The 27,416-nt window shown below is 45.8% G+C and overlaps 1 protein-coding gene across 5 annotated transcripts; it reads right to left on the reverse strand.

The window, feature by feature from the left end:
• Positions 1-404: 404 nt before the first annotated feature.
• On the reverse strand, positions 405-27,416 carry PLA1A (phospholipase A1 member A). Of its 5 annotated transcripts, none has more exons than XM_045785108.2 (12): positions 27,074-27,416; positions 20,360-20,561; positions 18,479-18,656; positions 17,867-17,975; positions 16,754-16,855; positions 14,302-14,391; positions 12,097-12,264; positions 10,365-10,454; positions 7,936-8,084; positions 6,673-6,785; positions 2,920-3,084; positions 405-2,125 (listed from the first exon to the last, which is right to left on the reverse strand). In XM_045785108.2, exons 1-12 carry the CDS (start codon positions 27,144-27,146, stop codon positions 2,041-2,043), a joined length of 1,524 nt encoding a protein of 507 aa, XP_045641064.1. In that variant the 5' UTR covers positions 27,147-27,416; the 3' UTR covers positions 405-2,040. The 5 variants fall into 5 exon arrangements, with proteins under 5 accessions (XP_045641064.1, XP_045641065.1, XP_045641066.1 ...); XM_045785109.2 differs by lacking the exon at positions 27,074-27,416 and adding an exon at positions 26,331-26,445; XM_045785110.2 differs by lacking the exon at positions 7,936-8,084 and having other exon boundaries at positions 6,677-6,785; positions 27,074-27,408.

The following is a 27,416-nucleotide window of genomic DNA, read 5'->3' on the forward strand; positions in this document are numbered from 1 at the left end:
ACAGGAAGAGCAGCCCTACCGCAGCCCTGGGTAAGCCCGTCTCCTGGCGGGTTCTTGCCTGCAACCCGGGTGGAGGAAAGGAGGGAGGAAAGGAAAGAGGGGCTTTGGATTTTGAAAAACAAAAATCAACTCCAAACCTGAATATTGGGGGAAGTTTCTTCAGACATGTTAGGGTCCTGCTGACTGTGCTAGCCGGTGCAGAAAATAAAGCAGGTATGTTAGTATTCGCAGCACGTTACCTGTCCTTTCGCTGCATTTCTGCAGCCCAGACAAAGGCCCAAGCTCCCTAGTCTGGTGACTGGTGACTAGGGAGCTGGGCGCCTTGGCCCCAGAGAAGCACTTGCAGCGTGTGGCTTACATCATTTTCCCGCCTGTAAGCGGAGCGTGAATCAGCAAGTCAGCAGTTTCTTTCAAAGCATATTTATTTAGGTTTTTTTTTTTAAAAAGGTCTTGAACAGATATTTGCACACCGATGTTCACAGCAGCATTTTTCACAATAGCCAAAAGGTGGAGTAACACAAGTGTCCACGGATGGCTGAATGAATAAACAAAATGTGGAATGTACACACAATGGAATATTATTCACCCTTGAAAAGGAAGGGAATTCCGATGCATACTATAACATGGGTGAACCTTGAAGACATGACGTGAGGTGACATAAGCCAGGTACAAAAGGACAAATGCTGTATGATTGTATGTGGTGTTCTAGAAGGGTAGAAATCATAGAGACAGAAAGTAGAATAGCGATTACCTGGGGCTGGGGGAGAGGCGATGAGCAATTGTCTAATGGGGACAGAGCTTCAGTTAGGGAAGATGAAACAGTTCTGGAGCTAGAAAGTGATTAATGGTTTGCACAACAGGATGGACGCACTTAAGACTACTGAGCCGTACACTGAAAAGTGATCAAGACGATGTTTAAAGAGTTAAAGAGATCCATTAAGTCTGGAGAGTCCAGGGAGTACCTGGCTGTGGAGAGTGGTGAAGGTGTGTGCCATATCTCTGTTCCTCACCCACACCCGTCATTCTCCACCCTTCCCCGTCCTGCTGTAGGCCCTGGCTCACATCAGCATGCCTCTTGCCTTCTGGCTTCTGGTTGGAGTCATTCGGTGGGGAGCATGAGCCGGAGACGAGGGCGGAGAAGAGAGAGGTCAGAGATTCTATTTCCCCAGCCCCCTCCCTGCAGGATTTCTGCCCGGTGACCGTGTCCCTTGTCTGAAGGTCTGGCAGCCCCTCTCAGTCTCAGGATTCTGGTGCTCTTTCCCCTTGCCTGCAGTAGCAACTGCCACGACCCCTGACCCCAGGGAACCACACTATCCCTTGTGGTCTTCCCACTTCCTACTAACACCTTGTCAACAGTCTTTTTATTAAATTCTCTGCATATTACCCAATTTGAGCACATCATCTGTTTCTTGCTGGACTATGGCTGATGAGAGGTAACTTACAACAAAGTTGGGGAAACACTGACCCAAAGAAAATCCACTTCTATCCCCAAAATATCTCTCTGATCCCCAAAACCTTCCAGATATCCAGAGGAGGCACTGGTAAGGGATCTTCCGTCTTCCTCCCTGTCCTCCATCCCCTCTCTTGTTCCAGGAACTTCTTTTCAATTGCTATTTTAATACAGAGAATTCAGCATCCAGTTTTCTCCAAACCTATGGACAATCACATTTTTGTACATAACGGAATTCCATTCCAATAAAACAATTATTGAATGATTTAAATTCAGATATTCCGTGGTGTTTTATTATTTTTTTAAAAAAGGCATTTTTCCCGTGAATGTTTCTACTGAATCCCGGATACAGGTGTTCAAGGATATGGGGCACCTGCAGTTATATATGACTAAAAAGCTGAAATGGTATTTTTGTAAGGCTGTTCAAATTGGTAATGGAGACAAAGCTCCATTGGATGAGCTATCTCTCCCCTCTAAAGTGAAAATAAACTGAGAGTTTCACCATCCTTCTGGTAGTAATGGCCTAGAATAAGTTGAACAAAGCTCCCCAACCTCCTCTGAAATCCAGATGTATGTTGTCCAGGCTTAAACTATACACACGTTATTTTCAGGTCAAAAGAAACAGTCACACTTGCTTGTAAGGTCACCGGCTCAGGAAAGCAGACCATCTTTTTGCTGCAAAAGAAGAGCAATAAGAAGGTGCACGCTTCGGGCAGGTTCCCGATTGGTCAGGAGGGAGGGCTGGGAGTCGTGTGCTCTGGTGGTTCCACGATGTCAGGCGAAAGAAGCCTACAGTCGTCCAGTATGGGAATCTACTGCTCCTGTCCTCCACGAGCCCAGAGGTGCTAAGACTAGTATAAATCCCTACTAGAGGCACAGGTGGACCCACACCTGTGAATGTGACCAGGCTGTCCAATGGGAAATCTTTGTTCCAAGAAAATCATACGTAGAAACTAAATACGACATATATAAAGCAGATTCTATATTTATACATAAAATTATCCAGCTATGTATCAGATAAAATGAAGTTTCTTATACTGAAGTGGGAATGGGAAATTGAAAGTGGTAATCGTTGCACAACAGTATGGATGTACTTAATACTACTGCATTGTACACTTAAAAATGATTTAAATGATTTTTTTTAAAGAGTTAAAGAAAACAATTAAGTCTGGAAGAATCCAGGGAGTACCTGGCTGTGGAGAAAGTGGTGAAGATGTGTGCCATATCTCTGTTGCTCACCCACACCCCAGCCACTCTCCACCCTCTTTGGCTTTCTAACAACTCCAACCCAAGATGGCCCCATAGGAAATTCAAGAAAACCCTGGGTCTTTGTCATCTCTTCATTGAGGAAGCTAACCACTGTGATGAGATTACACCTCAACAAATGTCACATCTAAGGTCAGGACTAGTCCGTGTGGGTGTATTGGCGGCGGGGGGGGGGGGGGGGGTAGGGTGGATTTTGGGCTTACTTGTCATTGACCGGCAAAGGAGCAGTGCAGAACTTCCCAACAATGGTAGTCCGGTCTTTTCTCCAAACTCGGTGGGAAGAGTGAAACTTGAGTTTCACTTGGTTTATCTGGCACTGAGGGTTGGCATGAGCTATGACACCTTTTCCCTGGAGTTCCTGTCTAGGTCTGCAAGGGAAAGGGAAATTAAGTTACCTAAACACATGTGGCTTTTGCTTCCCCCCATGGCTCCTGTGGGGCTCTGCTGGTAGTGTTGGTTAGCTGGCACACACAAAAGAACTCCTTGAAGGTGGGGCCCACGAGCCTTTGTATCACGCTCACCTGCCCCTCTGTTCACATATCACAGTTTTGAACATGGCTCAGAAAATAGCTGTTGATTTTTAAAAACAAACAAGTGGGCATGGCAGCAAAATAGTAGCTCTTGGATTTTCGAATCTGGAAAAAATGTCCGTGTTCTTAGATTTCTAATTGGAGAATATCTTCACTTTCAGATCTACCTGCTGGAAGTAGAGCCCTCTTTTAGGGCATTCAGTTCCATAAATTTTGTGTGGATCACTGAATTTTAGACTGAGTATGAATGTGTGGATCAGAAAAAACAAACAAAAAACGGATCTTGAAACTAGACAGAGCTGGTGTGGTACCCGGTTTTGTCTCTTCCCAACTGTGTGGCTTTGGAGTCACACGCCCTGGGTCTAATCTCCAGCTCTCCCACGTGCTAGCCATGAGCCTGACCCACGGGGTTTGGTACACCTTCACTGCAGCCTAAGTGACCCAGAATGAAAGCAGAATCAAGGTCTCTCTTGGCCCAAGATGGAAGGAGGAGTGTGAAGCGACCAATCTAGAGAGGTGACAAAGGCAAGATTCAGGTGCGGAGGAAGGAGGCCTGCTGGGATTTTGCCAAGCTGGGCAAAGCCCTAGGGAGCAGGAAAGACGCTTGCCTCCTGTGCCCTTCCGGGAGCCTCTCCAGGCTCAGAAGCAGTGGGAACTGGAGAAAGACGAGGCATGGGGCGGGGGGGGGGGGGGTTTGCCTTCACGTGGGCATTGGGGATCATTGAAGAGGGGACGAAGAGGGGACGCATGGCTCAACCACATGGTTTCCCTTTCTTTTCTGGCCTCTGTGGAGTGATAAAATGTCTTTATGTACTTTTTAACCCAAGGTTAGTCACATAGTTTGTTTTTTTCTTTTGAGGAAGATTGAATATGACTTTAAAAGCTGTTCCTGGTTTGTTTCTGTTTTTTAATTTTAGAAGTGTTTTGATATACGTCAGAAGGAAAAAAATAAAAGTTTTCCTTTTAAGAAGCTGCATGGATAGAAGAGCTTGTAAACTAGCGGAGCGTGAAGGACGCTGTGAGGGACCTTAGGACTTGGTGTGGGTAATTTTTCTAATTAGAAGGAAATCTTGGGGTTTCACAACGCTATAGAAAGTAGGGAAAGACCACACATAAACCCCCCTCCTTTTTTTCAATTTCTATTCTGCAAAAAGGGAAAAAGAAAAACAAGGAATTGAAGATAACCATGTTCTGAGTCTTCTTCAAAAGAGTAAACGCAAATAGCTTTTGGGAGAAGGAAGAGACTCTGTGGCTGAACATTCCAGTCACTCAGGGCCGTTTCAGAGTGTAGCGGTTGAGGCGGTGCCCAGAGACGCTGCCGTGATTGGCCTGCGGCGGGGCTGGGGGGGGGGGGGTCGGTGGTGCTTAACGCTCTCCAGGTGATTCTAATCAGCGGCCAGCTGCTGTCACTGTCTAGACTCCTGCCTCTGTTGGCTCATCTACCAAAGCCCAGGAGAGGCGATGAAAACAACACGACCTCGAACTGATCTAAGGAAAATTATTCAGCTATAATCTGCAAGACCTGAAGATCTGTGTTGGGATCCTGACTGCCTGCCGTCCCTTTCTCTCTGTGGCCTGTGAGCTGGAGCCCTGGTTGGCGGCAGGGTGTCTGGGAGTTCCCTGATAGTACAATGCATGTCTAACACTGCAGCCTGAGCAATGGTTCCAAATTCCAATCTGATCCAGTCACTCTCCTGCTTCAAAGTCCCACTGGATCCCCAAACTGCTCTCAGAATAAACACCAAAATCCCTAACCTGTCCTTCAACACCTGGCACAGTCTGGCCCTGAGCTGCCACCCACTACCCGCCCACCTCCTCTCCCAGTGCCTCACCCCCTGCTGTCTGCTCCCTGGGGGGCATTCCCCAACGCCTGGACTGCGTAACTCCTGCGAATCACTACTCAAACATCAGTTCAAACTCTCCTCAACAGCACCTTCTCACCCTTTGTCAGGCTCTGTCTCATTTGTCCTCATGCACCTGCCGCTGCGGACGACCAGACATTCCTGTGCCGGTGCTTCACCCGCCCCTGCAAACCACACTTCTCGGGCTCCCCTGCCCGCAGGTCCCAGTGCGGTCTAACTTGCAGGAGGCACACTTAGTGGGGAGACCACTTTGGGCTGTGATTCCAGAGGGGCTGTATTTCCTGCCGGCTTCCAGCTCCTGCCAGACAGCCCCCTCGGTGGGTCCTACTGGCACTCTACCAACACCACCTGGCTTTGTTTCTCCAGCCCCACGGGGGGATTGGCCCCTGTTGCTGATCCCCGCGCTGTCTCCCCACCCTCTTTTTGGGTTTTCAGCTCTCCCAACACATTTGTAATTAGTTCCTGGGTTAAATTCCTTCTATTGGACTCTCGGCTTTGGCTTTGGTTTCTGGACTGGACCCTGACTGAGGTAGTGACTTCTTTGATTAGACTGGCTCCTGCTGACTTACCAGTAACTAACCAGGTGCTTTTTTTTTTTTTTTTTTTGAGTAAAGCGATAGAAGTTTATTAAGTAAAGATACAGAAAAAGCTCTCAAGAGTGAGACACACACCCCCCCAAACCTCCCACACCCCTGTTTTGCCAAAGAGGGCGTTCAGGGTTGGTCTTTTATAGAACACTAACCAGGGAACTTAAATCCTTTTAACATCTCTATTGATAACATCTTCAATGGCTGTCTTCCTTTTTAGGGGCTGGTTATTTTTTGTTGGTCACAGGTGATTAAAGACACCCGCCCCACAAGACCCACCCCACAGGCCTAGGACAGGGTGTCCCCTATACCCAGTTGGTTTTTAAAGAGACCTGCACCTCTGCTGCTGAGTTGCTCTCCCTTGCCAGGCTTGAGCCTCCCTATAGTTGAAGTTCTCTGTCGTCCCACCTTAAGCCTGGTCCTGCCAGCTGCTAGGCCCACATGTGACCCCACAAGGGAAGGAAATGCTCAGCCCGGTTCTAGGGATTAGCACCACGTGGCGGCCTCGAGCCCTGCCGGCCTCACCTTGTGCTCATTTGCTAACTGGCCCTCTGCCTGTGGTTCAGTTCTAGTACCTCACCCAGTAGCACCCCCTCTCCAGGAGTAGGTGCTTCCTAGGCTTTGGTCAGCCCTCCCTGGACAAGTGGCTGAGGTCCTCCCACTTGCTGACATCCCTGATGTCCCCTTCCTGATTCCTGACTCATGTTCCCTATCAGGGACCCAATTCTCATGTTTTCACCACCTGTCGAGCCATCCCATTACTTCTGCTCACCTGCCTCCTCTGCTATTGTCTAAACACATTATCCCTGGACCCAGTACTGCTCGTGGACCTGGGGCAGTTGCCCAGCATGTGTCTGTGGCTGTATCCATCGTACTGCCCTCACCCGCAGCTCCAGCCCAGCGGGCTCAGGCCACCCATCAGTGACCCCACACGCCCGTTGTGGGAGACGTGTGTGCGTGGGATGTGGGACACTTACGTACATGGTGATCTTGGCCAAGGAAGTAACATTGCTGCCAAGGAAGGTGACGGAGATGAGGGTGTCCTTGTTCCTGGGCTTCTGCAAATAAAACTCCACGAGGCTGTGGCGCACTGGGAACCAAAGCAGAGCAGACGGCCGGGCCAGAGGTCAGTGGCCCAAAACGCACACAAAGGCCCAGAGAGCAGCAGAGCAGGAATCTGAGATCTACCTCTTAGCAGCAGGTTACCTGCCGTCCCAGATCCTTAGTTCCTCATCGTAAATTGGGGGTAATAAAAACAGGTCTGAATGAGAGTTAAACGAGTTAATACCCACAAAGTCCTTGTGGGACTTTGTGCCTATGGCTAGGAAGCACTTAATGCATGTTAGTTTTTGTTCCTACTTGTAATGCTAGAATGTCCCACTCCTCCCTGCTTGATGACATTATCTTGATGGTGTGATTTTGAAAGAACTGAAAAGGATGTCTCTTATACTAAATAAATAACTCATAAAGTGTAGCAACAGCCCTCCACTCCCATACCCACAGTCTCAGGGAGCCCACTTGCGTGCGGGAGATGACTGTTTCCCTCTCTGTGGCAGCCGGGGTGCCTCTATGGCATCTCCGCCCTCTCAGGCAGCATGGAAGCTGTGTCACTGACACAGACTAGATGAGGAGCCTGGCTCATGGTGATACCCCTGGGGCCTGCTGTCTCTCTGGCAAGGGAAGTTCAGAAGATTACAGCTCCTCTAACATCCTATCCTTTCCTTATTAAGGGGGAGGCCCAACGGGCGGCATTTTGCAGTATCTGCAGTCGTGGGGCATTTTCACAGACCTCTCTGGTGATCCAGACATAGCTGGAGAGGCAATCCTTCACCTCTGCCCTAGCACTTCATCATTTGTCGTGTTTCACAGGCAGATATTGGAGGGACATCAGGTGGAGGTAGGTAGACGGCACTAACTGGAGGAGTGCTGTGATCCATCTGGGCTCATGGGGCTGGAAACAAGACTCACCGGCAGGTGCTGAGATGCCAGGAGCCCACCGGAAAGAAAGAAAGCCCCGTTGCTTGCCCTCTGCAGAGGAAAATACCCACTGCCATGCCCCTTCTGTCCGTCTCTCGGTTGTTTGCTAGGGGATGCAGATTGTTACGGTGATGGGCAAGGGATGGATTGGAGCGGATACCCGCGATGTGGAAAAAAGGCTAAACGACGTAAGCCTGAGGAATTCATTCTCTAGGCTGAGTCTGATAGATTACGCCACTTCTCCCTTTGCCAGCAGGTCTCACCTCATCATGAAAGTTTCCTAAGGTCCTGCTTCTCTCTTTACAGTATCTGGAAGCCCTGGGAGTGCTGGGTCTTCTAATGCTGGGTGGGTGGGAAGCAGGAGTGGAATCCAGTCTGTGCAGGAGTGAGGCATGGGAAGCAGCACAGAGCCCTGATGGGAAGAGATCCGGGAGACCTGGATCCAAGACCTGGCCCTGCTTCCTTGCTGTGTCCCTTTCCCTAAGTTACTGAACCTCTCTGTGTCCTGATTCCTTCATCTGTAAACAATAACACTTGACATTACCTCACAGAACATGGCAAGGAGGAGATGAGGTAATGGGGAAAAAGCGCTTCATGGGAAACTTTGTCCTAAGCGGAAAGTAAGATCGTTAGAAAAATTATAATTTGGAGAAGCTTCTCTGCCCTGGTGGTGCATGCCTGGCAGGAGTCAAGGGTGACCACTGCCCTGCTGAACACTGCTGTGGCCCGGACAGGCCACGCGAGCTGGGCAAGGGGAGCCCAGGGCCATGGTGGCCTGGGAGTGTGTGAGAGCGGTGAGCCATGGGCTGCTGGCGCCACCTGGACTGCCAGGTGGGGGTCCCATCCCTCCAGCTAGAGGAGGGTCCCAGCTGCCATGCTGAGAACAAAAAGCTCAGAACTGCAAGGCTCAGAGCACAGCGCACGCAGGCAAGCAGGTATTCGTGCTGGCTTATTTCTTTTTGTGCCTCTCTGAAGTTTGTGAACAGACAGGGTCATGCTTCTGGGCCACAGAGAGGGCATCTCACAACAAATAGGAAACAGTCACAAAAATGGTGGTTCCATGGATCTGCCTCAGCAGGGACCTTAAAATGCCTCTAACCTCAAGTGTGCCCCAGGCTCCTGCCGTGTGTATTCCTGGCTGTGCAGACAGGGAGGGGCCAGTTCAGGTTGCTGTGAAGCTGTCCCGGAGCTGGAAGGAAAACTGGCTATCTGGTTCTGGCATGGCCGCCTCTGCCACTGGACGAAGCATTCTCCCTCAAGCTGACCTCTGGAGGGGGCAGTGAGGACACAGGAGTAACCAAGAAACACGGCTGCAAAGAGCAGATTCTCTCTTAGAAGCAGAGGCGAAGAGGCCAGTGTGGAAGCAGGTGGTGGCATGGAGAGAGAATAGATTTTGGAATCAGAAGACCTGGAGTTGAATCCTTCTTTTCCACCCCGCTGTGTAGCCTTGGGCACAAGGCTTAGTCTCTCAGAGTCTCCCCTTCCTCACACCTAACTCAGAGTTGGGTCGTCAAATGAGTGGATATATGTAAGAGGCCCCCAGTTGACTCTTGTAACCCACTTGTTCCAGGAATTCTCACTAGCATGATAAACACCCACATCTAGTCTCCTCCAATTCTCTGATTGATAGAGGGAAAGGAATTATTACTTCTCAAGTTCTGGTCACTGTGCTAGCAACTTCCTGTATACGATTTTATTTTATCCTCACAGTTGATTCTTTGGAGTAGGTACTGTTCTTGTTTCCATTTTCTACATACAGATGTAGAGGTTCAGAAAGGCTAAGTCAGGTTCTCCTGATCACACATCTGGTAAGTACAGAAGCAGAGATTCAAATCCAAGTTTGTGTGACCACAATCTGAACTGCGGGCTCCATATCACATGGCTCCAGGAGTTCTGGTACAAGGAAGGTAAGGCCATAAAGATCCCTCCATCAACCAGACACAGGCTGATCTGAAAATCAGTTAGAATTAGCATGGCCATATAATTTATCATCCTAACCAGGATACCTTCATCCTGTACGTACAATAAACCAGACAAGATCCCAGAATAACAAGCATAAAAAAGGAAGTCTACTTAAGATGTAAATAGCACAGGGAAAGAATGTGCTCCAACCTGTGACATATTTCATAGATTCTAAGACACACTTTCCTCTCACATTTAACATCTTTTACTGGTATCTTCGCTTCAATGAAATGCCATGGTTAGAAGCAACAGTGAAGAATTGTTATATGTATGTGTAGGGGAAGGAGGGCAGAGGGCAAGGTTCAATATTCTTCAGAGACCCTGACCTAAGAGGGCTGCCAGGGTGGGAGATGCATAAGATGGGCACCAAGGAGGGGGTAAAAAAGTATGCAGGAAGGAGAGAACCACAGGGCCCTCCCAAATAACACACAACAGAGAACCCACACTGGAGGGAAGTGGGGGGGAACTAGGAGAAGTATATAGACAGTAAGATCTCCTTAAGTCCTCACTGCAGCAGAGCAATGGGTTGGACTAGGATCTAAGTTCTGAAAGTTCAGGATCTAAGGCCAGTAGCTGCTGCCCCCCCTACCCCTTCTATGACATCTTTGCCCCAGTCTTTCACCTCCCACCTCGGCCACCATGCTGTGCTAGACACAGTCCAAGCCGGAGCCCTGGCTTCTGCAGGACAGCACACTAGCAGAGCTGAGTACACGTCTTTCCCCCAACTCACCACAGTACGGAGCCTGGGCAGTGGTCAGAAGGAAGACTTTCACTTCCTTGGGAAGCGGCTCTATCTTGACACTGCTTTGTTCCATCAGTCCTGGAAGTAGAGAGGCAAAGACAAAGACAGCAGAGCCCTGAGGAGGCTATTTCAGTGTCCCATGGCACCCAACCATGTTTTGATTAATTCCTGTACCGGTTCACTCTACAAACAACCACACTGTATGCTCATTCTATCTCATGCCCTAGGGGGAGTCCCAGGGTACATGCAACCCAGTCCAACCAAGGATAAACACACAAGTAAACAGGAAGTACATTCTTCAAATCGTCTGGCCCATTTCAAGAGGTTTTTATCAGAAATTGGAAATTATGTCTCCAATTGGCAAAATAATCTATAAGACAGTTGTTTTGAACCATGAGAGACTATGGACTCTGGGAAACAAACTGAGGGCTTCAGAGGGGAGGGGGGTGGGGGAATGGGATAGACTGGTGATGGGTAGTGAGGAGGGCACGTATTGCATGGTGCACTGGGTGTTAAATGCAAGTAATGAATCATGGAACTTTACATCAAAAACTAATGATGCACTGTATGGTGACTAACATAACATAATAAAAAATTAATATAAAAAAAAGACTGTTGTTTTTATGGCATTTCTATCCTGTGTACACAAAGCGCAGAGAAGCGTTTGACCTGAAGAATAGTGGTTGACAAGTTAGGGAAGGGCATTCCAAGCAGAGAATACAGTTCGGACAAAGACACACAGGGCGAAGAAACGAAATATTCTTGGAAGTACAAGTAGTGAGCATCCCTGGGCTGTTCAGCGCCAGGGAAAGTGTAGCGAGGGGTGATGCTGGCAGACAGTGTGAGGTGGCTGTTCATATCAGCAGGTGCATCACGTCTGGGGGAACTGAGGCATGTGCCCACTGAGCCGGAGGTAATGTTGATTTGCTTCATTGTGGGAAGCCACATCTACTTTAACCTTTCATCAAGCTGGTATCCGTTTCATTCACATAAGGAATGGCAGGCTGCTGCAGTTCTGAGTGGCAGCCAGGGGTGAGAAGTGAGAAAATGAGCGAGGGGAAGGAACCATTTATACTTCCCAGATTCCTTCCTGAAATCCTTCATCTTGGAGAACCCTAGGAGGTTCTCAGCAATGACCTGCAGAGGGTGAGTTGAGGCCAGATCCCTCAGCCTTTCCCAAGCCCTTCTCCCCAGACTGGCCTGGATCATCCAGGAATGTGTCCAAGCCAACCAGCAATGAGGCCGCCTCCAGTTGGCATGTGGCCACCACAGCCTCACACCTCTAATGTGGGCCATGGCTGCCATTCTTGGGGATTCCCCACAACACCTCGATTTAGAGTGTGTCAGGAGTTGGAGAATGGCTGGCCTAGCTAGAAAGACCTATGGCGAGCATCTGGTCTTGGAGAGGGGGCAGCAGCTCTGGGCTATTCCAATGTTTCTAAGGTGTCCTGAGTCTGGACTTGCAGATGAGGGGCGTGTGTGAAGGCTGTGTGCGGGGCAGGTATGGCATCAGGCAGCAGTATAGAGGGTGAGGGGTGGGGCGTGGAAGGCCAAATACCTTCTTCCAGGTGGGAACAGGCCACACACCTTATAAGTGAATTTCCTCACTCCAGTTGGGTGGATCTCCTGACCATAGGAAATCAGGATTAACAGAGATAATAACTAGCAAGACGTGAACTTTCCCCAAATTATCAAAGGAAGCCAAAGGGGTGGAATTTACCAATTCTTGGACAGGAAAGCAGGAAAGGGTTAAAGCAATCCAGACATTGTCCAGCAAGAAAGGCCTTGTAGTTAACACACGGAAAGGCCACGAACGGACAGGAGTTCTCCAGGGCACTGATGTAGAGGTGCACAGCCCTCATGTGATCACAGATCAGGTAACTGTAGCCTGCGCGGGGCAGAAAAACACAGCCAAGACTTGAGTTTAAGACAAATGAAAACCCCTCCACGCTACTTACCGTAATTCTATTGAATTTTATATTCCAGCAGGCTATAAATATATGGGGTGTCTCCTGAGCCACCTTTTAAAATGTTAGTGGACATGACTACTACATTCTCCCTCTTCTTTTGAATTTTCCTGAGATACCTAAGCTTTATCTATCAAAAAATGGCTTAATTTGAGGCCCATCTTCCATGATCATGCAAACTGTCTTCTGGAAAATGCGGGCTTACGGGGAACTGGTGATCCTGACCCACTTCTCACAATGAATATCTGTCTGCATATCTTACCTTCTTCATTATCACCTACACAATCCAATTTTTTACAACCACGTGATACCCAACCTAGCAATGAAGCAATCAAGGGAGTTAGCAACAGTTCATGGTAAGTCTCTAAAAGTCAGTGTGCTTCGAGTTCCCCTGGCCAAATGACAGATACACTGAATTTGTCCCAATTTAATAAAAACTTGGTTTTCTTGTTGTTATTGTTTACTGTATAAAAATTTGAAGTAACTCACATTAGATGAATTGGCTAGGCTAACAGGTCTATAGTAAGCTACAGCTCTGGGGTTCTGGGGTCTTCAAATTCTCCACTCACTTTGGGACCCCCATTCTGGGACCAGCAACCAAGTCTGAGCTTGTGTTAACTTGCCTTCCCCCATGGCTGGAACACTCTCTAAGGGCAAGCTCCTTCCAGCTGCTACAGGGAGCTGGGGGACACAAACTAAACCCTTCTCAAAGTGTGTTATGAAGAAAAATGAAGAGTGGCCAACTAAAATGCCACAAAAATATTCAAAGGTCATTAAAACCAAGCTATCCTGTCTGATAAAAAATGCTAGAAAATCTATAAATTGTGAAAAGAAATGTGGTTTTGGAAAATCAATAAATTTGGTAAGTTAGATTAGTGGTTTATTCAATAAAATTGTCAAAAGAGTCCTTAAAATGTCAAAAATTTGGTAAAGCAGGAAAAGACTAAAAACATAGTAAACAGAAATCAGGATAAAATTCTCATAAGAAATGCTGATAGGTTGGCTATATTCATAAGAAGAATAAAAAAAGACTAAACAACCCTTGATCCTTAGCTTTTGACAAATTTAATGTTATTTAAAATAATACTAAGAAGAATATATTCAAAAAGAACATTCCAGAAGAATATAATTGACCCTTGAACAATAGGGCAGTTGGGGCACCAACCCCCCCAATGCAGTTGAAAATCCATGTATAACTTTTCACTCTCCCCAAACTTAATTATTAATGGCCTACTGTTGACTGAAAGCCTTACTGATAACATAAGCAATTAACACGTATTTTGTATGTTGTATGTATTACATACTGTATTATTAAAGTAAGCTGAAGAAATGTTAAAAATCATAAGAAAATACATGTACAGTACTCTATTGTATTTATGAAAAAAAGTCCATGTATAAGTGGACCTGTACAGTTCAAACCCATGCTGTTCAAGCATTAATTGTGTATTTAGAAAAGAAGAAATGTATATTCATTAAATGTACTCAAGATATTATCTTGAAAACAATTTTGGAGAACTGTTAAATTTAATAAGTTTGGGGAAGTGGTCATCAGTGGATTGATCCTTCAGCTAGCCAGCTTTTGGCGGGTCGTTCTACTTCCGCCACAACTAGGGTCTTTCAGGGGATGCAGCTAGTGTAGACCACACCACAAAGCAGGGCCCAGGAAGAATAGAGTTTATTGGCTTGAGTGATGATATATCACTGCAGGACCTAAGAAGTGGGGGGCCCAGCAAAAGTATGGTGCAAGCTTGTAATTTCGGGTACTCCTCCCCCAGAATTCCCTGGGCTCCTAAAGACATCCATTCGGTAAGGCATGCAGGGAAAGGCATTATGGGGCATGGCAAAGGACACTAGAAGGAAGACTTCCTGCAGTCCATACTGGCTGGCTGAACACGAAGGCTGTTGATGAATTCCAGCCTCTGGGGCAGCCAGACACCAACTCTCTCTGGCTTTCTGACCTGCATGAATGAAGGTGGGACAGCCAGGTTGGTCTTGGCCTCCATTGACAAAATAGTCCACATGTCCAACAGGAATCTGGATACCCAAATCTGAAAGGAGGAAGAACCCCGTTATTTTGGATTGCAGGGGCATATGTTCCTGGCCCCACAGCAGGGTCCTCCGGCACCAGAGCCTGAACTCCGACTTTGGGAGCCTACCCATTCTGTGTGCTCATTGGGTGCCCACCTCACTCCTAAGTGCTGGGACGCTGCAGAACGTGCCCTCCATTTCCTACACTAAAAGGCAGCCAAGAAGAATAAAGCCATGAGCAGATAGTCCTATTTATCTAATAAAATCAAGAAAAACATCCCTTAACATAAGTTCTGATAAATCACTAAATGTTATAAGCTTGGTAAATTTCCTTGTTGAACAAGTGTTTGTTTTGAGCAATAGTTCAGATAGATATCTATTTGGGGGCACATTTCCACAGCGCCCCTCATATTTTTGTGCTGTCTTGACAGCAGAAACCTGGCTAGTTTGAAAGACTGTAGCCTGTAGCTCTCATTTCATCACCATGGCCGTATCAGACCCCTCAGGCTGGGTCAGAGCCAGCTGCCAAAGACCCCAGCTTCCTTCTTAACATCCTTCCCCTTCCCACATCTATCACTACTTGCAGTGATTGGTTGTATGTTATTTGTTTAACGGGATCTAACCAGGGGTTAGCCAAGGACCTAGAAGTTATCTTGCTTCCTCTCTTTCCCTCATTCCCTACACTTAGCCCATCACCTGTCTGGTCAGCTCTACCGCCAAAATAGATTTCGAACCTTTCTACTTCTGTCTCTACTGCCCCCACCTCTGTGCAAGCCACCACGATCTCCCACCCAGGCCACTACTGCAAACACCTTCTAACAAGCCTCCAGGCTCCCTCAGTGTCCCCTGCAGCTGATTCTCTGCACAGCAGCCGCAATCATCTTTACAGGGAATCCTAATGCCTCCGTGTTCTCACCAACTATAGAATAAAATGTAAACTCCTCACCATGGCCAGCCTGGTTCCCCTCCCTCTTCTCCTGCCTCACTCCCTGCCCTCTAACCACGCAGTTTTCTTTGCTGTCCCCACCCACGTCCAGGCTTTGCTTTTGACTGTTCTCTCTACCTCGAATGTTCTCCCAGATCTTCCCAGAGCTGGTTCATTCTCACCTGCAAAGTCCCACCTTGGACAGACTTTCCTCCATAACCCTAGCTGAAGGGGCTCCCCCACCCAAATCACCCTCTGCCTCACCCCCTCTGTCATCATACTCACAGTGTGTAATGATGTCTGCTTACCTGTCTGTAAAGCTCTACAACTTACACCAGGGACTTTGCTTGTCTTTTTTTCTGCTATATTCCCAATACCGGCACCATGCCTGTCACCTAATATTTGTGAGTGCCTAATATTTACTGAAGGAAGTAATGAATGAATGCCTGCTCATAGTCCATATTTCCACCTGGGTGGGGACCCTCTTCAACTACATTGCAGTATTCTCAGTGCTGAGTACCTAGCCCAATAAAGATCAGTTAGACAAAATGGAATGCTTTTTCCCTCTCTGGTCACATTAGGAGGAGGCTCCAACTTTGAAGGGGACTGAGAGGCCTCACTCTGGTAATTGGGGACCTAATAAGTCCCCTATTTAGCACATTTAGAAACAGAAGAGGTTAACCTTGATAATTAACACAGTTAACCCAACAGCTAGGCAGAGGCCTGTGGGCTTTGCTTTCCTATCTGTGAGATGATGAAGATGGGAAAGAGGGTTAAATAATATGACTGCATGGGGTTCTTCCAGAATTATGAATCTGTGAGTGTTGGGTACTAAAAGAAGGCTTCTGACCCAACGGAATGAGACACAGACACCTCTCACTTGAACTGCCCACTCTTCTGGTGAGGGATAGGCATTATCTCTTCCTGCACCCACTATGCTGAGCACAAGGCCTGGCTACCTCCTGGGCATTTCATAAAGGGTAGAAATGAGGAAGAATGACCACCCCCCCTTTCCCAGCTGGTCTGAATAGCTTAATTTGGTCACAATGGATTCAGGGTTGGGGGGTCTCTCCTGTGCCTGTCACTGTTGGAGGGGAGGTACTCATTCTTCACTGGACTGAAGGGCTGGGCTCCTCCCAAGGGAGCAGGGAAGTCCCGACAGGCCTGAGTATCTGCCCCAGATGTGGAAGGCCCCAATCCCAAGGGGCAAGGCACATTCACCCTGAAAAAGCAGCATGACTTTCCCATATGCCAGCCAGGCAGCAACGCTCTTCCCCACACAGCCTCATCACAAGGTTTAGTATTAATCAGAGATCAAGAGGACACTGGTAAACTCACTGCAACAGAAGCTCAGAAGGCAGGGAACCTGCCCAGAGCCACACAGATAGACACCGGCTTCCTGGCCCCCGCTGGGCTCATGCTCCCACTCTGGGTGGGTCACCCTCCCCCACACTCACTGTCAGCGTCTGTGTGAATGGCCTCCACAAAGAGGGCATCTCCAGGGTCCAGGCGCTCCTCCAGGCTGGCTTTGGTGTACTCCGGTCCAGCGGGATCCAGGCCTGCTAGGACAGACTGATGTCAGCGGTCCCTTTCCTCTCGGCTGCAGGAACCCTCACGGACGCACTCCACACCTCTCGGGGCAGCCCTTCCTGGTCAGTTCCTAGAGTCTTCCAGCAAGGACCCAAGGGCGAGAGGACCAGCCCAGGACCACTGTACCCAGAAACCCCACACTGTTGTCTCCAACTCCCAATGACCTAGCTTCTCTGGCTCTGAGATGAGCTTGATAACATCAACCACCTGGTAAGGGCTAATGGAAGTCATACTAACCCTCATGTATTCATCACAACAGCTGTACTTTTGGGAGCAGTTAACTGTGTGCCAGGCCTTGTGCTTGTCCTCACACCAGCACAGTGAAGCAAAAACTACTATCCCCGTGTCTTAGGTTGGATGCCCTTTTCTCTCTTTCCCAAAAAAGCAGATCCTGAGACAAGGATTTAAAGCACAAGTAGCTTATTTGGGAGTAGATCAGAGAAAGTACAGTGAGGGAGTAGAAAAATGAGTCAGAGTATGGAAAAACGAATGTATTATTACTTTGGGCAACTGGGTCTCATCCCACTGGGACCCTTCTGAGAGGCTCTATAGAACATGACTCAGAACTGTCCCACTGAAGGGCCAGAAAGTGGGGGTACTTACCACACAACTCTAGTCCCTTACTGATTGAGGGTAGCTTCTGAAACATAAAGTCCCTAGTGCTTTTGCAAATATTTAGCGTAATTGTCTAAGGGTGATTTCCAAGTGGGCCAAGGAGATATGAGCTATTACAGCTCATCTCACAGAGGCAGTAACTGAGGCTCAGAAGAAACACGTGGCTTCTTACACTGACATTAGAGTTCACACAATAACAACACAATATGTTTCATGCAAAAGGGCCACAGTAAATAAATTTTAGTGGAAACAGATAATTCAATCATAAGAACAAAGTATCCCCTCTGCTCGTCTTAGCAGAGGCACTTCCAGGGCATTCTCTCTCTCTCTCTACACTTGGGAGGATGAGCAGAGAATACTGTTACCTGTGATCCGTCCTAACTGGCCTTTGTAGAGATGTCCCACTACGCCTCCAACGTGGGCCCCCAGGCTAACACCAATGATGTGGATTGAAGACTCCGGCACACCGAGCTCCTAGAATGGGCATTTCCAGGGAATCGCATGTGGGCCACAGCAGCCTCTGGCCTCACAGGGTCACACTTTTCCCTGAAGCTTCAGAATCAGAGGACCCTGGGCATGACATACCCCCACACATGCTTTGGGAGAAAAAGGCAGAATTTTCATCCCATTCATCACTTGCCCTCTTCCTAGAAACCCCACCTTGACGACTGCCTCACTTTCTCTTTGGCGCCCAAGGTATGTGAGTAATGACCATGGCCACTTTCTCTTGAGGGACTTCGTATCTAACATCAGTGGCACATTTTACAGAGCTGAAGCAGGAGGCTCAGAGTGGGGCAACAACTTGCCCAAAGTCAGTACTGTAAGTGGTAAAGTGGAGATTAGAAGGGAGGACCCAAAAGCTACTGGGTGGTTCTGCTTCTGCCCTAAAGCTCCTCCTCATGTGTTGACTCTTTCTTTCTGTCCCCTCTCTCCTCCATAAGCAGCCAAAACTCACCCCCAAACTCTTCAGCACCTACCAGGAGTTTTCTGAGGAAACGGGAGATCTCAAGTCCCAGCTTAACCACATTTCCCACGGCTGAGAAGTAGACACCTGTAGAACCATAAACCCAGTCCACAGCAATCACATTAGCATTTGCTGCCCGAAGAAGAGTGCCAATGAACTGATCAATCCAGGAAGGCTTTGTACCTAAAGCCCTAGACAGAGGGCCAGAAAGGATAGGAAAATTATCTGCCAAGCCAATATCCACTGTCGTGGAAATGACAATGACACTCTCTATTAACAGAATAAACCCGGGGGGAAGGTCAAAACAAATAAGGGGGGTATATGGGCAATAAATCTCACACCACTTTGAGCATAGGGAGAGCATAATCCCAAAGTCACCAGGGCTTCAGCCTGCATATATGAAGCCTTTGTGTAAATTATAAAAGGGCCTTTTGTTCCAGGTAGCTACAACCTCCTACCAGGGCCCAGAACTCAGGTTGGAGTTCAGCCCACCAGCCAGCAGTCAGGTATCTTTGCGCAGTGCATACCACACAAACCATATATACTGACGCTGCTTATGTTTCTCATGGGGAAGGACAGATAGGTTTTACCTTAGCGTTATGATTTGCAATCTTAATTCTCATTCTATAATACAAGCACTCTCCCATGGGGGATTTACTTGTTCATTCGGTCATCCTTTCATTAATTCAATGAGCCAGGCAGTATGCTAGGGGCTTTGTGAGAAATAAAGAAAAATAAGATACATTTTCTATTATTCTGGAACCTACAGTATAATAGGGCTTTTCTAGGAAAAGGAGAATGATAGAAAAAAATTTCATAAATCTCTCCCAGGAGATTGGGATGGGGAGAAGTTTTCTCAATGGCCCACAGTAAGGGAAGAGTAAGGGTGTGCTCACGTGGGCAGGAGCACAAACTGGGTGTGTGCCACAGAACGTGGATTTGGGGGATCTAGGAGCAGACAGAGTAACAGCCTGCTGAGCTCTCCAGCTCTGTTAGCTATCTCTGGGTTGGGGGTACACACTCAGCCTTGGAGAGCATGCTGGAGGAAAGACTTTGGCACAGGAGTGAGGAAGGATGCCTAAGGAGGGATGTGGCTAGGTCCCTCGAGTCCAGTGATTTGCAAAGCAGAGAGGACACAGAAACCATGAAATGGTGATTCTTTGTGCAGTGCCTTTTGTGTCCCCTCCTTCCTTGGGTGCCCCCATCTCTGGTTGCTTGATACTACTACTATTTCACTGCATCCTCTCCTTCTTTCCTCCCACCAACCGTCCTCTGTTTCTGGCCTTGTCGATGGGCTCTGGAGAGAAGATGTTGGAAGGATTATAGGGCATCAAAGAAATAGCAGAAGAGAAGTGTCTAGCACCCGAGAAAGGTTAACCTCAGGAGATGATGCAAGTAGAGCCCATGGGTGGAAGTTTCCTAAATCAGGAAAGCAGGGAAGAAATGAAAAAGAGTAAATAAAGCCCTGGATAAAAACACTATGCTGTTACCCCGATTGCACAAAGCCTATGACCTCATTGGCTGAGATGAGTCATACAACCCATGCTTCAGGGAGAAAAGGATCACTGAAACCATCTCTATAACTTCCCCTTTATTCAGACATGGAAACCAAGGCTCCATGTGCTGGGGCAACTTGTCCCAGGTCATACGTATTTACTGTGTGAGAGTGTGTAGACAAGACAGAGAGGAGGAGTAACATACATGACCACCAAATGAACAACACGATGTGTGTTCATGTTGTTAGGAGACACCTTCAAAGGCAGCAGGAGGTGAGAGATGAAACAGGGGACTGTCAGTAAATTCATTTCTCCACTTGCTCCCCACTAACTTCCATGGCATTACGGTCACTCTTTAGTTCCTAGCTGAGATGTTTCTATTGGCTGATTACTCCCACCTGAATCCATGGATGAGTAGTTTGGTTCCCAGAGTGGCATTGAATCCAGAGTTTTGGATGTCACTATTTTCCTGCACTAGCTGCCCACAGCTGGGATCCAAAGGGGTAAAAAGGAGAAACTGGACTTTGAGATTGGTGCCTTGGAGAAGATTAACGTTCTGGAAGTCAGTGCACATTTTCTGTGGGGTAGAAGGTGCATCTCCTGGAAGAAAAAAAACAAAAAGAAAAACAAGAAAGATCCAAGGTGAGGTCATCTGTTCTTAGAAGGAAGAAAAGCATTCTTGAGAGGAAGAAAGAAACAGGGGCTTACAAGCATTTATTATAAATCATCTAGTGCAATATTCAGACTAATTTATTAAAGACATAACTTCTGTAACCAAGATCTGTGAATAGTTTTCATGTCCAAAGATACAACGTCAGAAAAGGATATGACTATTACTCAACCAGAAAAAATTAAAGGCCATAGTGAAGCGGATATTGTTATGAAATAAATCGAATTGCCCCTATAAATCTGTATGTTGAAGTCCTAACTCCTGGGACCTCAGAATGTGACTGCATTGAGACAGAGTCTTTACAGAGGTTATTATGTTAAAATGAAGCCAATAGGGTAGGCCTTAATCCAGTATGACTGGTGTCCTTGCAAGAGGAAATTAGGACACAGACACAGAGGAAAGACAATGTGAAAGTCACATGGTGTAGATGGCCAATTGCAAGCCAAAAATTAAGTCAAATAATGTCACACCTCTATACAAAAAAATGCCTCTAAGGCATTTCCCCCAGAATGAGATCCGAAGACCTAACGAATGTATTGAAGACCTGAATGGTTTAAACCACGGGCTCCAGGAGCACTCTGCCTGTCCAACTATTACCTCCTCTGTTCTGCCCACGTGTCCTTCCAGCTTTTTCTCACTCTACACTGTCCTAGACCACCTGAGGGTGTTTGCACTGGCCATCCCTTCTGCCTGGAGTGTCTTTCCACAGACATCCACATGACTAACCCTTCTTCTCCTTCAAGTCTTTGCCTGTCAATGGTAACTACCTCGTTTAAATTGCCACCTGCCTGTGCCTCTCCCCCAAGTTCTTTCAATCTTCCTCATCCTGATCTATTTCCTTTTATAGCAATCATCCCCTTCTAATCTCCTATGGAATTCACTAGTTTATTATTAAGTGTCTTGTTTATTGATTTCCCTACATTAAGATATACTTGCAAAGAAGGCAGGAATTTTTATCCATTTGTTCACTCTACTGCCTAGAATAGTGTCTGCCACAGACAATAAACATGAAAAGCTAGTTCTTTGAAAAGAATAATAAACTAGATGTACTTTTGATAAGACAGAGTAAGAAAAAAAGAGGGAGGTCATAGGTAAACAATATAAAGAATAAAAAGGGGATATAAATAGAGATTTTTAAAACCATAAAAGAGCATGTTCATACCACCCAAAAGTTCAAAATACAGATATCTTCCTAGAAAATGAACAATTTCCTAGAAAAGTATAGCTTACTGAAACTTAGTCAAGAAAGAAAAAACAGAAAGTCAAATGTAAAACTGTAGCATTAGGAAATTGAAACAGTAGTTTTCAATCTCTTCATTAAAAAACTCTCCCAGGCCAGGCAGTGTTACAGAAAAAGTCTACTAATCCTTCAATTCTTAGCACTGTTCTGGAGAATAGAAAAGGGGAGAGAGAATCTAAATTCATTCTATGAAAATAACCAAGATACCAAAACTGGACAAGAACAGAACGAGAAAGGAAGACGAAAGGCCAATTTCACTATTAAACACAGATATAAAAGCCCTGAATTAATTATCAGCAAATCTAAGTCCATCAAGAATAACAAGAACTAAACACACATCGTGGCCAAGCAGGGTTTAATCCAAGGAATGAAAACACGTCTTAACATTAGAAGATGTATTAATGTAATTCACATATGAAAAATTAAAGAAGAAAAACCCATATGTTCATCTCAATAGATGAAGAAGAAAAAGCACAATAAAATTTAATACCCAACACTTCTTAACCTAAGAAAAAGTATTTACCAAGAACCTATAGCAATGACCATACTTATGGGTGAAACAGTAGAAGCATTCCACTTAGAACTGGGAACAAACAAGAATGTCTGCTATCAGTGCTTCTATGAAATATTGTACTGGAAGGTCTAGTCCTAGCCAGGGAAACAAGACAATAAAATGGGATCAAAGTTACAAAGTTTGAAAAGGAGGAGAAATAATCGCCAATATTTGCAGATGACAGAATAAAACTTTTGATCACTTGGGAATATGGAAGGTGGCACTGTGAATCATGCTCAGATACCCCCTCTCCCCAGATGCCACTCCAACCAAAGACTAATCGAAGATGAATATCAAAAGAGAAGAGAGAAAGAGCCAATCTCAAATATAAAGATTATGTCTCTGTGAACAAGAACAAGAAAAGAATTGCAAGATGGTGCTGGGTTCCTAGTCTGGGAGAAGGCAGTGGTTGTGAGAATTCAGCTCTGGGAGTTAAGTGGGGTCCTCGAGTGTTCCATGTCAGGTGAAGAAGATCAGCACCAGGCCCACCTGTGGTAGTGGGAGGAGGGGCTCCCCAACTCAATAGAGGAAGCTAAAAACAAAAGCAATACAACCAAAAAAAAAAAAAAAAAGCTATTGACTTTTTACCTGGGCTATAGCTTTATTCAGGGAGAAAGGACGGAAAGACAAGGCCTCACTAATAAGAGCTGAGACAACCCATCCCCCCAACTGGAGGAGAGAGTCTAAAGATGAGAAGGGGGGGGGCGCCTGGGTGGTTCAGTCTGTTAAGTGTCTGACTTGGGCTCAGGTCATGATCTCTCCATGTCCTGGGATCAAGCTCTGTGCTCAGCGGGAAGTCTGCTTGTCCCTCTCCCTCTCCCCATCCCCCACCCTGCTCTAGTGCTCTCTCTCTTTCAAATGAATAAATAAAGTCTTCAAAAAAATAAAAATAAAGATGAGAAGGTGAGGGGGTGAAGGGGAGGTGTGGGGGCGAGGCCAAACACAAGCTTCTCATTGAACATTGAAATAAAACTAATCTATTGTGTTAGTTATCTTTAGGGTTGTAGTGATTTAAGAGGGGATACATAGAAAGGGTTTTAAGAACCTGGTAATGTTTTATTTCTTGATCCAGATGATGGTTACACAGGTGAATTCATTCTGAAAAGTCATTAATCTGTATACTAATAATCTGTGCACTTGTCTGTATATATGCTGTACTTTAATAACAAGTTTACTTTTAAAAATCCTGCAAACAAAATGCCTAAATATATACAGAAATTGAATGTTTACTAAGGTAGCCAATAAAGCCAATAAATGAATCAGGAATTCATTCCAGGTAAAATAAGGTTTTAAAAGCCTTTGACATTGACTTTAAAATAAGTATGCTGAGAATCTATGAGGATAAAAATAAAGACAAAGAATAAGAAATCATGAAATAAAAACAAGCATAAATGATAAGCTATATAGGAAAAAACTAGTTCAAAAATTGGAAATGAAAAAGATAACCACTGAAATAAAAAAGGAATCGATACTATAATGTTTAGTGCGAAGTAAAAAACTTTTTTAATTAATGTATTTATTTTAGAGAGAAAGAAAGAGAGAGAGCATGAGCAGGGGCAGGGGCATAGGGAGAGGGAGAGAAAAAAATCTCAAGCAGACTCCACGCCCAGCGCAGAGCCCCATGCAGGCCTCAATCTCATGATCCTGAGATCTTGACCTGAGCCGAAATCAAGAATCGGACGCTTAACCGACTGAGCCATCCAGGCGCCCCAGAAGTAAAACCCTTTTAATAGGAAAGTCTAGTTAAAAAATATAGACAATAGATGGAGAGGTTCCAATTTCTATCTAGTAGCTGTTCTCTAAAGGAAGAGAATAGGAGAAGCAGCAATATTTTGAAAAGATAATTGTTAAGAATTTTCCATAACCAAAAAAACATGAGTTCTCCAATCAAAAATTACACTCAGGGTAATGAGCGAGATAAAAAATAAATAGGACCGGGGCGCCTGGGTGGCTCAGTCGTTATGCGTCTGCCTTCGGCTCGGGGCGTGATCCCGGGGTCCTGGGATTGAGCCCCACATCAGGCTCCTCCACTGGGAGCCTGCTTCTTCCTCTCCCACTCCCCCTGCTTGTGTTGCCTCTCTTGCTGTCTTTCTCTCTCTGTGTCAAATAAATAAATAAAATCTTAAAAAAATAAAAAATGAACAGGACCGCCTGGGTGGCTCAGTCAATTAAGCACCAAACTCGACTTCAGCTCAGGTCACGATCTCAGGGTTGTGGGATTGAGCCCCGAGAGGAGCCCCATGTGAAGCCCCACATCAGGTTCTGCGCTCAGCAGGGAGCCTGGTTCAGTATTCTCTCTCTCCTTCTGCCCCTCCTTTTCTCAAATAAATAAATAACCCTTTATAAGTCAGTCAATCTGTAAGTATATTATAGTATAACACCAGAACATTACGGATAAAAAGATATTTTTAAAAATTCCCAAATGCATTGGAAAACTTTGAAGAAATGGACAATTTTCTAGAAAAATATAATTTAGTGAAACTGACTCAAGAAGGAATTGCAAGCCCAAATAAAACTACTAGCATCCAAACATTAAATTGGTAATCTCGCCCTGAAATACACTAGAGCTAGATGGTTTTATCTGAGAACTCCACTGCTCTAAAGTACAAGTAATCTTTATCTTATATAAGCTGTTTATAGAATAAAACAGTTTATAGTATAAAACAGTGAAACCTTATTTCATGAGGTTACAATAATCCTAGAATCAACAGGACATGGGTAATACAAGAAAAGAAAATGACAGAAAATTTTTTATGGACATACATGCAAAATAATATATATAAATATATACAAAAATAAAAATAAACTTTGGCAAAATAAAACAGCATTGTACTAAAAAACACATCGTGAGTAAAGGGTTTGTTCCTGGGGATCTTAGTCTGATTGGGCTAGCCCATGAGGCTTAGAAGAAAATACAAAAAATTGTCTATATAGTAAGATTGCTTAAACAAGACACCAGGAGCACAATTCATAATAAGAACTAAGAAATAAGAGAACGATGTAATAACTATTTTTTCTATCAAGTTGACAATATGAAAAATGTTTGATACTACAAAGTATCAGCAGACAGGTGGGAAAACAGCCATGCTCACATACTAATAAATTGCTGTAACTTCTTTGCAGAGCAGTATTTCCCACATCCATCAAAAATGTATAAGATAGAAATCCTTTCAGATCTAGTGTATCATGTATAAACGGCCATTTAGAATAACAAGATAGCTCTGTGTGTTCATACGGCAGAATTTCACACGAACGCACCAATTTTAGATACACCGACACAAGTAAGTGCTTAAGAGAAAGCACACTTGCAGCTAAGCAGCACCTTTTAAAGGCCACCCAGGGATCCTGCTCTGCTGGGAGCCTGCTTCTTCCTCTCCTACTCGCCCTGCTTGTGTTCCCTCTCTCACTGGCTGTCTCTCTCTCTGTCAAATAAATAGATAAAATCTTAAAAATAAATAAATAAATAAATAAATAAATAAATAAATAAATAAATAAATAAAAGCCACCCGGTAATGCAGGGGGTGAATGCACTCATGCATGCTGAACTTTGGAGCAGGGAGGGCTGCTGAGAGAGGCAGGAGGTGTGACAAGAGAGGGAGGGATCACGGCAGGCCTCCCGGAAGATGTGATGAGCATATGTGAACAAAAAGGTATGAGCAGCTCCAGGCAGAAGGACTGACACATTCTAAAGCCGGGGACTGATAATTAAATGTCTGGTGAACACAACTGAATGGGGGCCTGCTGTGGGGCGATGGGGGGGCGGCAGGGGGGAGTGGAAGGAGCTTTCCTAGGAGGAGGACCAGTGCTCAGAAGAGAGGGATCTTCCCCAGCCAGAGAACCCCCAGGCCACGGGAGTGTTTAGATTTGCTACAGTAAGCCAGTAGGCACGGTGGGTGGGGTTTTTACCTGGGGAAAGGTAAAATCCAAGTGGCACCTTCAGGAATTTTTTTTAAAGGTCATCCTGTCATCTGTGGTTAGCAGGGACTCGCTGTTGTAGTCCTACCAGGAAGGACAACAGACCTAAATTTGAGTTTGGTCAGTGGAATAGCAAGGATATCTACTCCTCTCAATGACAAAATCTCTGTTAGTCTGGAAACTTAATTTTTTAAAAAATTTATTTATTTATTTGACAGAGAGGAGAGAGAGCACAAGGAGAGGGAGCTGGAGAGGGAGAAGCAGGCTCCCCACTGAGCAGGGAGCCTAGTGCGGGCCTCGATCCCAGGACCCTGAGATCAAGACCTGAGCCAAAGGCAGATGCTTAACTGACTGAGCCACCCAAGCGCCCCATGGAAAATTTAAATTTTAAAATTAAATATATCTTGGTACAATGGATAGTTATAGGGGGAATGTAAATCGTATTTTGGAATTAATCAAGTCTTATTTTCTTAGAGTTATCCTGGCTTGTGACAAGGTAAAGAGAATTAATGCAGCTTTTAAGGAAAGGGTACAAGAACTAAGGGACTTGAGAAAGTGTCCTGGTCGCCATCAGTCCCTTCATGATTATAGGGTTTTTTCCTCCCTCTTCTAAATTCATCTCAAGAGAGGGCTTTTAGGGGACCTTCCAAAGGTTAGCACTGCATAAATAGACGGCTTAAGAAACAGAACCACTGACAAAGAAATGCCACCCAAGGCCTGAGCCCCCAAATTACCTGCACTTCCAATGCTGAGCCACAAAAGGAGCCCCCACGAGCATAAGTGTCTCTCCCAGAGTCCTGGGGGCATCGCTGAGCTGCAAGTCTCAAGAGTTGGGGAGAAGCAGACTCCTACAAGCCAGGCGCTCGAAGTTTCGGACACCAAACACCCACTTGGGTCTCACTAATCATTAACTGGCCTCTTGACCTGTAGAAGAAAAATGAACTCCCCTATCTGTTTAAGCTCCACAGTTTGTTGGTTTCTTCCTCTCAACGAAAATAAATACACTTTTCTTTTCTTTTTTTAAAGCAAGGGACATTGAAACTCATTGTCCTTCCTCTCTGAGCCAAACAGCATCAG

Source organism: Ursus americanus, chromosome 4 (genome assembly GCF_024610735.1).
Source record: "Ursus americanus isolate L20-20 chromosome 4, mUrsAme1.1.p, whole genome shotgun sequence".
Lineage (NCBI taxonomy): Eukaryota > Metazoa > Chordata > Mammalia > Carnivora > Ursidae > Ursus > Ursus americanus.

Coding starts and splice junctions, on each gene's coding strand:
- PLA1A (XM_045785108.2), bottom strand. CDS start 27,146: ATGCCCCCAGGACTCTGGGAGAGACACTTATGCTCGTGGGGGCTCCTT. Junction 20,562..27,073: donor GCTCAGCATTGGAAGTGCAG/GTAATTTGGGGG, acceptor TTTTTCTTCCAG/GAGATGCACCTTCTACCCCA. Junction 16,856..17,866: donor CCAGTTAGGACGGATCACAG/GTAACAGTATTC, acceptor CTGTCCTAGCAG/GCCTGGATCCCGCTGGACCG.